The sequence below is a fragment of the Lissotriton vulgaris genome, chromosome 12, assembly GCF_964263255.1.
Source record: "Lissotriton vulgaris chromosome 12, aLisVul1.2, whole genome shotgun sequence".
Lineage (NCBI taxonomy): Eukaryota > Metazoa > Chordata > Amphibia > Caudata > Salamandridae > Lissotriton > Lissotriton vulgaris.
The window spans coordinates 248,550,110-248,563,159 of record NC_141700.1 but is presented as its reverse complement, the minus strand read 5'-3'; the positions used below and the strand labels follow the sequence as shown (position 1 = coordinate 248,563,159).

The 13,050-nt window shown below is 40.3% G+C and overlaps 1 protein-coding gene across 1 annotated transcript in view; it reads left to right on the top strand.

The window, feature by feature from the left end:
* The window catches only part of LOC147673879 (cytochrome P450 2J2-like), a 345,429-nt gene that overhangs the window by 176,958 nt on the left and 155,421 nt on the right, over positions 1 to 13,050 (top strand). The window contains exon 5 of the mRNA XM_086947758.1: positions 6,244 to 6,417. Coding sequence (XP_086803884.1) covers positions 6,244 to 6,417 — 174 coding nt within the window. The remainder of the gene's footprint in view (positions 1 to 6,243; positions 6,418 to 13,050) is intronic.

Below are 13,050 nucleotides of genomic sequence, written 5' to 3'. Positions count from 1 at the left end.
CCTCTGTCTAAATAAAGGCTCAGTGCAGTTTACATAAAAAATTGGATCCATTTTGTTCTGTGCCTGAACTCCGGTCTGGCTGTCATTGTTGATTCTACCCACCCAGAGCTGTCACTGAATGGACAACAAACAACGACATTTTGTGCAGTGTACCAAGTCTTTGTACAGAATGTTCTAGGGCCTGAAAATGTGCCTATGAAGAAGTGTAACTTTAAGCAAACCATTTCTGAGGAACGTTATCACATATGGACGTGCAAGCAAATGTGTGATAAAAGTGATTGTTTAAACAGATTTCATCTTTAAACATGAGCATGTAAAATGGAAGTGTTTGTGCCCAGGGACTATGTAACCTCACAACACCAACTCCTTGTCTGTAAGGTTACTCACAAGCTTCACATTAAACCTAAAATATGCTAAAATGTTAGTTTAACTTTCTCATGAAACCTTAATTAATCTTTAATAATAAAAGCAAAAGGAAAGCCAAATTTGATATAAAAGCCAATGTAAAAATGCACCATTAATAGCTGTACATATATAAAAAAAAAACGATTTTGCATTCAAAAAAGTTGACAAATTAAAAAGCAGTTTTCTCGAAACTGCATGAATGTTTAAATATTCCGAGTCAGGCAAAACAAAGCTTTTTCCAGCTACCTCAGGCAATGTGTCAATTGGCACCCTAGTCACAAGTTTCAAAGAACAAACATGGTTGTATGTAACCCAATAAGCAGCAGCTGAAAGTCTAACAGCCAGTAGTACTTCTGCAGAGGAAAAGCCATGATCTGAAAATCCAGGAAGTGCCCTTTATATCCATTTTGCAGCAATGACAATCATGCAGAACATCTTTGCAAATGGATTCTGAATGGACCATTAGCAGTTCCACATCCGTAGATTGGATCAATTGCAGTCTAGGATCAATTGCAGTCTAAGGCATGTATCCACGGTACACTTGAAAGTGCCTAGGAAATGTCGGAGCACAGGCTGTATGCAATGTAACCATATAGGTCAAAATGCCAAAGACCAGTTGTTGTTCAGGTGCTGAAGTAAGGCTGTGCCAAAATACTGCATTGTGGGTTCACGACACAGTAGCACATGTAGTAGTGCTATTCCAATTTTGTCATGTGACAGAACATTCATCGTGGAATAGCAAACAATAGAACCAAGATCCCGGCAATCACAAGCAGGACAAGTGGTTTGCCCCCCAAATCACTGGAAACCAGGGAGTGTATAAAAGATGGAATCACTCCGAAGACAGTCGGGCAAGTACTAGCAAACCCAGACCCAATCACTCAGAAAAAATGTACTACTCCTGCAGCATTTGAGGGATTAAAAATGTGATGCACAAGTTCTCCAAAGTATTGTGGGAGGTTAGTTCGTAGTAGCGACTGGATTTCAGAAGAAGACCGTGCAACTTGAAGGTCAAATATCTCCCTTGCAGAAGTTAAAAAACTTCCTATTGAAACAATAAGGATTTCAGTCTGCTCAGATCATCAAAGTTCATTTGTCACTGCTCTAACTGTACGGGCAGATGGAAAAAGCTCATTTGTACAACAGATCATGACTCTGGAAACTCTCACCCGGTTTTATCCCACAGCACCTTGGTAATTCAGCATCAAATAACTTCCATTAGAAAGTAGTCTGAATGCTGGACAAATTACAGCAGCTGGGTGACCCTTCAGATAACAAGCTAAGTTTGCTTGGGATGCATTACATGTTTCATGAAGTGTAACCTCTCCGTAAACTACTGATTGGTTGAAAGTGTTATTGCAGTCTGTACCACTAAGAAAATCTTTAGTGCCCCCATTTCTACATTTGTTATCGAAAGGTAGGACGCATGTCTTGTGTACAAATCTCTCCCCTAACACTTCATACCTGCATACTTGTTGTTTTAAACAGGACGTAAAGTGGAATGTTGAATTTGGCAGAAATATTAACCCATATATTCTCCAATAGACTGATGGTGTTTCCGCCACAGAAAGCGATAATTTCTCAAGATGTTCTATATTTAGCTTGTGTACGTTACATCCTTTTTTGCCATAATTTTCTGCTCTTTTGTTAAATTATATGGTAAATATAAATCAGTTGTGTGCAAATGCTTCCAGGGCATGTGATCATTGTGTAAAGTATGCAAAGTCCAGCTGAATAGCATGTTGGATCTAAGCTGACTCTTTCTATGTTGTAAGAGGGACATTTCACTCTGTATATGACACAATGTTACTCAGAAAATACATTCTAGTGGATAAAGTAGTTATACCATTATCAACTACTATAATACCTTCCAAACTTAATTTTATATAGGATACAACAAAAATCTTTTGCCGTGGCTTTCTAGGACCTAACAACAAAATCCTTAAAATCCATGTCATTTGCAAGGAGAGACAAGTGTTCTTTCACCTCATCTAACGTTGAATGTTTTAACCATTCAAGACATAATTTCCCCACACTGTATATTGTTACTAGTCTGGAGTGTTGTGTCTGCACCTAACATGGGTCTGGTCTGTTGATTCCAAACCCCTTGGTGTTGTTCAGGAAATGAGCATGACAACCAATAGTAGCTAATGTTCACACTAGCCATCCCTCTGGATGGGAGGAATTGTCTGTACCATTCTTGATCAGGTTGCTAAGATTTTCCTCTGTGTCATTTGTGAATTGCTGCCAATTTTCAAAATGTGCTAATGTTTGCTGTGTTCATGTCCTTTATCTTGGCCAAGCCAATGCATAATGCTTGTTGTACAGTTTTGTTCAGGAAAATCTTTTTTTATTGTGGTATAAGACATGCCCTAAACAAAGCATCAATGCTTTGAACTTGCCAATTTTTAGTTCCCCAAACAGATTTTAAATCAATATTACCTTTCCAAAAGTTGAACCCTTGTATTGACAACTGGGAAATTAAGAATGCTGAATATATAAATGTTGTTTCGGTCAGCATATTTGTCTTCACTGGGGAAGGTAAATGTTTATGATAATATGTTTCTGGATCTACGGGGTTATTGATAGAAGAATATACACTCTTCTATGCAAATGTTTTGGAGCTACCCAAAGGTGGTGTAGGACTATGTTCCCATTGTGTGTAATTAAATACTGCACGTGGAGTACTAGCTCTGTGTAAGTAATGGTGTGCATAGTGATGGTACAAAACACTTCATCATAATTAGATGGTCCAGTATACATATCTTCACAGTCAAATACAGTATAATGCTCCATTTATCAAGCATTGATCCTATAGCACTAATGTCCTAATCATCAGAGATGCTGACAGGATTAATAATGTCATTCAATTATATTTTAAATGCATGTGGTATTTGTAAAATTTATGTAGGACTAAATATATCAAATGGTACCGTATCCTAAACAATTCCAACAATTACTTGAACTGCTGAAATGTTCACAAGCAACAGGTCTCTGCTTACTTTGTGTGATGTAGAATGAGGCTTCAATACCTTGATTACCAGTTCAATAGCAAAGCGCTTTAGGAGATAGTGTCCATTCAGAAGCAAAAAGAATACTGTCACAAAACCAATCCAAAGTAAAAACAATGAAATAGAAATTTAAGGTGAAACAATATGTCTTTTTGAGCCAAAATATAAATGCATGCGTTCCATGTAGCCTCTGAGGAAAAGTCAATAATGTCGGCAAAATAGCCAGAAGCAGTCTGTGTAAAAGCATAGACATTGCGGGGATGTGTGGAAATGTTATTTAACTCCAACGGTGGATCATAGTAACCAACTTCCTTGTTGGCATGAGGTGTTGAAACCTGTGAATTTGAATACAGTGTTTGTGTGGTGTTGGTAGATGTAACTACAAGTAGCAAGATTTCATTTTCAGATTTTCCCAGCTGGGGAGCAGAAACCTCAATGTTGGTTAAAGCTCGTAATGGGATTTCGTGCATGGCAGTAAGAGAAGGCAGGTGACTATCCAGGAAACTTGTGACGTACTGTAAAGGACTGGCCACATGGTGTTCTTTTATTAGGTCGATTGATACAAATCTTTTGTTTTTAAAACCAGCAAGTGGCAGTAAAAGTACCGTTTTGGTAACTTCAACTGCATGGCTTGGCACCAGTGCTCTGTAAAATGGGCCAAACTCTTTCTTGCCTGCAATCTTTTCTCGAACCAGATCCCGGATCTTTGGAATGCAGTCAGAAGTTGCCGGTTGTGCCTTTACTTCGCTAGTGGCAGATTGTTTCTCAAGTTCGTTGCTTTGCTCGTACTGGAAGTCTTTCAGTTCCTGTAAGACAGCCATTTACTGATATCAAAAGGTGTTTTGTCTGCCAGTATACTAGGATTGTCAAAGTCTTGAACTGACATCTTAACCCCAAACAGGACCTCATACAGAGTCTGACCACCCAAGGATCTTCTTGGCAGATTATTTGTGGTTCTCTGTACACCATACAGGTGGTAGATCCAACTACGACCTGAGCCTAATACTCTAGCTGTTAAAGACTGCATTAAGTCACGGATTTTCCTTTCCATTATCAAATGTAATAGGGGGTGGAGTAGTGCACAGTCCAGCCCTGCCAAGTATCATGCATCAGGCGTTAGACTAACGCATTTTAGGGTGGTGGTCTGCATCACCGAACTGAAATGCAAAGTCATGCATTTATAGTGCGTCCTTGCACCACCGGCATGGAGGCAGACAGACACAAGTGGGACGTGAGTGCCGCCATACACTCTTAATTAAGCAAGCAGCACGTGCCCAGCACTGCACCGAAATCTGTTACTGCAGCACTAACTCTAAGTGAATATTTTAATCAGGTCAGGAGTGTAGGTTGCATGGCCCGACCCTCAGCCGTAAATGCACCATTCATTTATCAGAACTCTGCTGCTGAGACTCCACCTGGGCCGGAGGTAGCGGCATTCACATGAGATGGTGTCATGTGGCTGCAACAGTCCATTGGCATGTCTCCATTTGCCAGCAAATGAAGTTGACTGTTTGAGTATAGCGCAGCCGTTATGTGTCTTTTGATATTGCTGCAGCTTGCCATGCTTCAGAAATATGCTGCTTTAACATGTACGACAGCATGCATTGCTCAGTGAAGGTCGCACAGTCATTGCAGTCGCAGAGGCAGGATAGTCTTTCAAAATTGTCCTCCAGCGGTTCCAGCCCACCAGGGAAATGCCGAATGGAGTAAAAGGCCAGTCTGCCCATGGATGTGGGGGCCCCATGCTCCGGTGTCCCCAGAGGGGTGGGGGGACATAAACAGCTAAAATCACAGGATTACTGTGGCATCAGGACGGAGCTCACTTTTATGCAACTGCTTCTGCCACCTATTTACAACACTTAGACATGAAATACTGTCTAAAAACAAATCATTACTATAATTCTTAACTAAGCCGACTATTGGACTAAAATATGTCCTCTATATTGATCAGCTAAAAGCAGCAATAATCATATTTAAAATAAAATCCAATGAACCCACACAACCTTCCTAAATAATTTCTATGGTCACCAATGGGTACTTGAGTCAAGCTCAAGTGCGGCACTTTAAGTGGACAATGGGCAACCAGGACTGAGCCCTATCAAAGCAAAGAAAACAAACTATAAAATGGATTATGGACCAATGTCCTAGGGTATCCTTTTTCTTTCCTTTACATCCTGCAATGGATGTTGTGACACAGGCATGACACAACCAATTGAACAGTGTCACTTACTATTGATGTAAATTGTCCTAACACACTATTTCATTAAATTTGAAAAACCAAGTTATCAATCACCCTTTGCAAACTTAACTCTCAAAGGGTACCAATAGCAAGTTTTCAAGGTGTCCCTTACTTTTAACTCTAGTCTTTTATTTTTTATGGCCCAAGATAATGGTGGTATTTAAACTATTAAATATCTTGTTGCTTGCTGATTTGGTTATTCTTTTCCCCAGCGTGATTCTATTCATTAATTTGTGAGACACTTAATTGTATGTCACATATATTATGCCTCACACTTATCTACAAGGTTTATGGCTCCTGTTGGGTTTCTTAAACATGCTTCTTATGTCACATCCCTTTGGGAGCCCCTCACCTTTGTTATTCCACTTAGACCACTGTTTAAGTCATATAGCATTACTCAATGATCCCTTTAAAGTCATCAAACTATTTACCCACTGATTTACAAATACAGATGCCATACTTCTCTGGGCGGCCCAATTCCTAAAGCATTGTCAAGGGGTGGACGATTCACAATCAAAAGTAATTTTGTCTTTCAGTTCAGCATTTGTTGTGACTTGTGAGCTCTATTTTATGTCTCATCGGTTCTAGATCTACAATGCAATCCCTTTGGTAAGAAGACTTCCTTTACCCCATCAAACGATTTTGAAAAAGGCAGAGACCGTCGATGCTTTCTTGAGGAGTATTCAGGAAGAGCATAAGAAGACGTTCATCCCTGGAAAGCCTAGGGACTACATAGACTGCTACTTGCAAGAAATGGAGAAGGTAGGTTGTTATTTTATGTACTTTTGATTTTATTTTTAAGTATCTTAATTCCAATGTATGTATTTAGAAGGCGAGACCCTACCATTCTTCAAACTGTGCTCCAGATCAGGCTTACATAAATGAAAGTCTCACGCCAACAAAATACAGGAGCAGTTACACTGGAGTGGATCGTTGTTTTTGTAGTCCTTCATTCCTAGCACTTCTCTGGTTAATTTGGCTTCACATTTCAGGAGCACCTGGGAGAATAAGAGCTATGCTTCTGTAGTTAGGGTGATGTATTGTTTCATTTGCTTACTTATTATGTAACACCCTCATCTCAACTCACGTCCAGACTTATCCAGGGTTGTCCAAGAGTGTGTGAAATAGAGAGGTTCCTTCTAAAGTACTAGCATCCTGCAAAGTTGTTCCAAGCCATCTGGTGGTACATGCACGCCTCAATATTTAAGCCTGCACCAGTGAAATTCTCCCTTCGCTTGCCATTGGCTCTCTGTGATTTAGCTGTCCCAATTATTGGAGACCTTTTACTGTGGACTGCTCCTGGAGGCTTCAGGACTGGGGTTATACCACCGGGCCTGCCTGCTAAGCTCAACCTGAGCTGTAACAATTCCCAAGAGTATCTAAGTGTAACTGAATTATGTGGATATATCCTAGATCAAAGCAACTAGCCTCTCCCTTAAACTACAGCCTAGATTTTGCGTGCATTGCTACTGCCTATGATTAATGTGGAAACTGGTCCAATGAGCTAATCTCCCACTGTGCAGTAGAAAATAAGGTTTCAGATGGAATCCACATTTCACCTGTAAATAAGAATAAATATGTGACGCTTCATACGTAACAGCACAGACAGACAACATTACAATCATGGTTGAAAAGTCTAAGCACAACAAAATTTGGATGAAGGGATCGACAATTGTAGCAAAAAGCTAATTAATAAAAAAGTTCAAATTCACAAACGAGGAAACATGATGCAACAAATCATAGCCTTTTTTTTTTACTGAAGTGCTAATCTGTGACCAATTGACCAATTGTCGATTCAGACTGTTCTTTTGAACGGACGGAGGTAACCACCGGAAAGCTTCACATAAGCCAGGTCTGCTGGTGGACTGTCATTTACCTTAATTTGATGCTGATTTGTTATCTAAGGGACACCTTATAGAAAAGTTCCAAATCGTTTTCATATTCTTTCAATCTTCAGACCTACTTCTAGGTAGGTTCCACTGTTCCAAAGGTTCATCCCTCTTGGAAAAAATGCTTTGCAAAACACGCCACAACCGCACAGGTCTGCTGTTTTCTTGCCAGTACCTCACAGATGACAATGGATTTCTACTGGGACAGAAACATGCCTCTGAGTCGTCTGGCTCTACAGAACCCTTCAAGCAAACACTTTTTTTATGACTAGATTTTCAACACTTCTTCATTTTGGCTAGGAAACTTCTGAAGGCAGTGCCTCTCTCTGGATACAAGACCTTCTCAGCTTACCAGAGCACTGCTCTTTGAAGCAGGCTGCTTTCAGGAGATAGTTTTGCACAGATAGAGGCCCAAATATATCTGTAGAACAGACCAGTGTACTGGCTTCCCCAGTTCTGAAACAAAGCCTGGGACATATGAATCCTTGTCAGATGTCTGATATGGGATGGATGTTTAGGGTCACCAGGCAACGAGGCACCCTCTGTAAAAACGTTATTACCTACCCACTCGCACTTTTACTTCAGTCTAATGATGTCAATGCACCTTGTGGCACCAACATCCTTCCAGAGTTTCTTTGTGTGCTAAAGCCCAAGATGGCTTAATAGCTCTTGTTCAGCCCTCAACTTTTTTCACTGCTAAACATAAAGGCCTTTTTGGCACTGAGAAGTATGGGTTTACCAGGGTCCTTCTCTTGAAAGAAACCAAATTCGAACCCATCAATTTCTAAATATACAGACGGAGTACTCAGGACTATGCTGTCTACCTTTACTGACCATTGTGTGAACTCTGTTTGAAACTTGAGTGGCAGTTGTCTTTCATAAAGACTATCAATACATGTGAGGTTAAACTGGACACTCAGGCAGAGCTGTGAGCAAGTTTGTCACATCTTACCAGCCAGGATTACTTATAAATGAGTAGGCGACACATGGAGCTGGGGTAACACACGTCTTTATTCGTCTGCGTGTAACAACGTACTGAACATTCCAAACCAAACGCTCGCACTTCACACTCACACTGAAGTCACAGTTCTACATAGTCCTGTAGGAACCAAAAGAGTACTGTACTTGCATGCACAACAATACATCTCCCCTTTTGTTAAATCACAACTCTTTAATTAGTTGTCATGGAGCTCTGGCTAAACATTCAGATCGAGTCTGTGGAAACTGGGAAAAGACAAGGGGACTGTCCTCGACTGGCACTGGTGATGTTGGGAAAGCAACAGTCTGGGAATTCTCATCAAGCTTCTTGGAGCCAATCTCTGCAGGAGCCTAAGGGATCAACAAGTTGCAAAAACAACAGCTTGAAATACGAGGAATCTTACGTAATGGACTTTCCAGAATGATGGACAGTAACCATATGTCCATTACTAGTCACAACTTGAAAGGCTTCAGCATCAAAGGAAGCATCTGATTTGCATCTTCTTGTTTGCCGAACAAGTACTCGATCACCTCTGACGAAAGTAAGATCTTTGGCACCCCTGCGTTTATCAGCATATGTCTTCCTCTTTCTTTTACCACCCAAGTATTTAGCAAGAACTTCTTCCTCAGTATGAAATATTTGGTTGGTCCATTGAGGTAACTTGGTCCTCATGGCTCTCTCAAACATTAAGGTAGCAGGGCTTTCACCTGTTGCCAAATGAGAGGTCGAAGGATAAGCTCGAAGAGTAGAATGAAAAGTTGTTTTAAGATCAAGCTTTTCAAGGGTGGCATGCTGGACAGTTTAATTAAGTGTACTCATAAAGCATTCAACTCGACCATTTGCTTGTGGCCGCAGAGATGTGCTCTTTTAATGCTTCACTTTAAGGTGACTTAGAAAGTCTTTGAATTCTCTACTGTTGAAAGGTGGGCCATTGTCAGACTTTGAAATGAAAGGAACACTCCATGTCACAAAGATGCCATCAAATCTCTCAAAAATGTGTTCGTGAGTGATAGAAAAGAGTTCTTCAACCAATGAAAAACTGGAGAATTTATCAATTACCACGTTCAGGTGATGACCATTGTCTAGAGGACCAAAGAAATCAACAGCAATTCTTTCCCAAACATTCTTTGGTAGTTTAGACATGTTGAGGGTGTGTGAAGTAACTTTTGAAGACAGGCAATTACATAGATGACAAGCCTTCAACTCTCTTTCAACTCATTCATCGAGATGTGGAAATCAAATCTCGTTTAGTGGTAACTGTTCCACAATGTCCTTCATGGGCCACTTCTATGACACCTTCTTGACTGACAGACAGTTCATCTTTAAAAATTTTGAACTTTTGAAATTCTCATTGGTGAGAGGTTGAGTGTGCTGCATCCAAGACTGATGCGTTATAATGTCTTTTAGTATTAGCATGTCACTATGGATACTTGTAGCAAAGATAATTTGTTCCAATAAAATGGCTGCAGGAGTGTTAAATTGCTCAATGAAGTGTACATAAGCTCAACTGTCTTGGAAGGATTGCCATGACCTTGCACTGGCACTTGTGAAAAATTATCAGCAGGATTCTAATCTTATCCAGGATGATATACAATTGTGTAGTTGTATTCTTACAATCTCAGGCTCAGTTGTTCAATGGATGGCAGTATCTTCGCTTTTGGATTGCCAAAAATAGTCAGCAATGCTTGATGGTCTGTCACAAGTGTGAAAGGTTTTCCGTACCGAAATAAATGTACATGTTCACAAGCCCACACCACTGCAAAACTTTCTTTTTTTGGTGGTGAGTAAGCAAGTGAAGTAGACTTACTCTGAAACCCCTGGCCGATGTCTCTTTTTGTCTGCTTGGAAGTGTGGAGGGGAGAACATTTTTTTTAGCCAATTATACATTCCGTTTCCAATAAACCATGACTCTGAAGAATCATAGACTTCCGATTCCAAGTTAGGCAGGTTATTACAAGGCCAAGAACAACTAGACATACAATTACCTCAAAATGAGAGTGTAGAAATACATTGGAACTAATAGTAAACCAAACATATGGGTGAAGTTAAGATGATGTAGCAGGCACAGAATAACCAATTCGAGAATCAGGACCCAGAATATCACAGCGCCTATATCAAGAGTCCCAAAAACATCAAACCCATATCAATATATATAGTATGATTAATGCTATTCCCTATACCCCTGCCTTCCATAAAAATGATATCTCTGTTGTACTCTTCTGAAATAGGGTCTGATACTTCATATGACATTTTGTATGGTTCATGATAGTCTTGGAAACAATTATTTTAAACATGGCTACCGTAGGCATCTGCTTGATCTGTGCCCTTCATGATAAGTGCTGCTCCCCAGCCTTGAATGATTGCTATGTTTGGAATGTTAGAGATGCCATCCTGTGTATGTTTGAATGCAGAGATCACTTGGAGGAGGAGGCTAAGTAGGAAGCTGGTGGGGCATCCGGACATATATATATTGTCATCTATACTTAATGATTTAAAAAAATAGTTACCTATATATACACAAAGCAAACCACACAGACTTCGTCAATGAGCAGAGTATATCAGACTCGCTGTTCCTTATACATGCAAACATCACATACAACTTTAAACTACATTGGGCGCCGACGGAATAGAACCCACACCGCACAAATGTATACACTCCTTTTACTTAATGGGTAATGGCGAACACTTGATACAGTGGTTATACTGAGGCCTACGAACACACTTAGTGATACCTTTGGCGCAGCTGCGGGATCAATTGGGCTTGACTTGGGCAGGGAGTTGCAGGACAGGGAATGGAATGCTCTTCTAGAGTCCCTAAGAAAGTCTCACATAACTCCAGGGTGGAATTCTTACAATATATGGTCCTACATAATGCCTACCTCAGACCCCACAGACTACATGCTATGCTCCAAAACTCCTCTACAGCATGCTCTAGATGCCCCGAACATGATGCGGGTCTGTTACACATGTTATGGGCCTGTCCCACTCTAGCTTCCTATTGGGCACAGATCAGCACAACATTAGAGGAGATAATGGGAGAGACTAATTGGTGTACAGATGAAAATTGTCTGTTGGGGCTGTCCCTACGCCCCAAGAGCTATATGGTTTCAGGTGAAGTTGCAGACCTGGCACGTCTCCTAGCAAAGCGTCTGGTATGATAACTTGGAGGGAAGATGTTATGCAATGGGGTATGGCGGAAAGTGGCGGGCTCTGCCGTGAGAAATACAGGGGGCTACAGAAAGAATCGATAGCCATGGATTGGGATACCTTGCTGGAGTCCTTTAAAGCCTTGGACTTGCCCAGTGCTTGATCACTACATCATGTGAGCCTTGTTCGTCTGGGCTCTGTGTGGACACCTGTGGGGATTCTGAATAATGTTTTGCAACCGGAAATAACATAATATGTCTACTATACACAGACTCGCACATTCTAAACTTCCCCAGGTAATTTCACATACCATAATGGGTATTATAGATGAATATGTGTAATTAAATGGGAAGGTTCAGATATTACAGCGTGATTTACTTCTGTCCTAACATTAAATTATGTTTGCCAGCAGTAGGGGGGAGGTGGGAGGGAGTTTGAAGTTTATTAAGTTTAAATCCAGTAATGCAGTGAATATAATACTCTGCCAAGCACAAACACCTGACTCTGTATTGATAACATGCCTAATATAGACCTACATCTGGACATTATACATGACATATGTTAACAGTTAAAATATATTGCCTCATATGATGCGCTTTGCTGTGGTACTGTCATGTATGTATTAACTATAAAACCTCAATAACGTTTTGAAAAAACATACTTATATGAACAAATCAGTCCAGCAGCTTCCCTACCTATAAGAGCCATGGGATGGTGTTGCCAAACAAAGAAAATGAATTTTTAAAGCACCATAGGCCCTTGCCTGTGTTAAGTCTCAGATCTGCCAACTATTAAAAAACTATGTTTTTCTATTCAAAGCAGGCATCCCATTTGAAAATAATTGACCTCTTTTTGCAATGGAAGATGAACTCACCTGTGTGTGTTATACTAAATCTCCTTTAAAAAAAACACACACACTTCTAGATTATATCTACCACTCTTGGACCTGAAGTCCAGATGTTCCCAATGTCTATCACTGATAATACAATACCTCCTTCATAACTACTCCCCTCAGGTCATGGTGGTGTAGGCAAATAACATAGATGACAGGGTTCTTTGCTATGCATCTCTTTTCAGTGGAAATTCATTCAAAAACAAGACTCTTACAATTATTCTGGCGTGTAGCGACCCATGCCATAAAAATGGGGCCCCATCTCTTCCAAGCACACAAAAAGTCAAGACATCTTAACTAGCTTGAAGGTCTTCTCAGCAGTACCTTTACTTCACCCCTTTTTGCATTTTTTCATGTTTTCATATTTTTAATATCTCAGTAGAAAACATTATTAGTTGGAAACAAGAAAAAATGACGTGATTATGTTGACAATAGTTTCACAACGTGGTGTTGATGAACCATACCTCTTGAACACAAATACTTCTAAC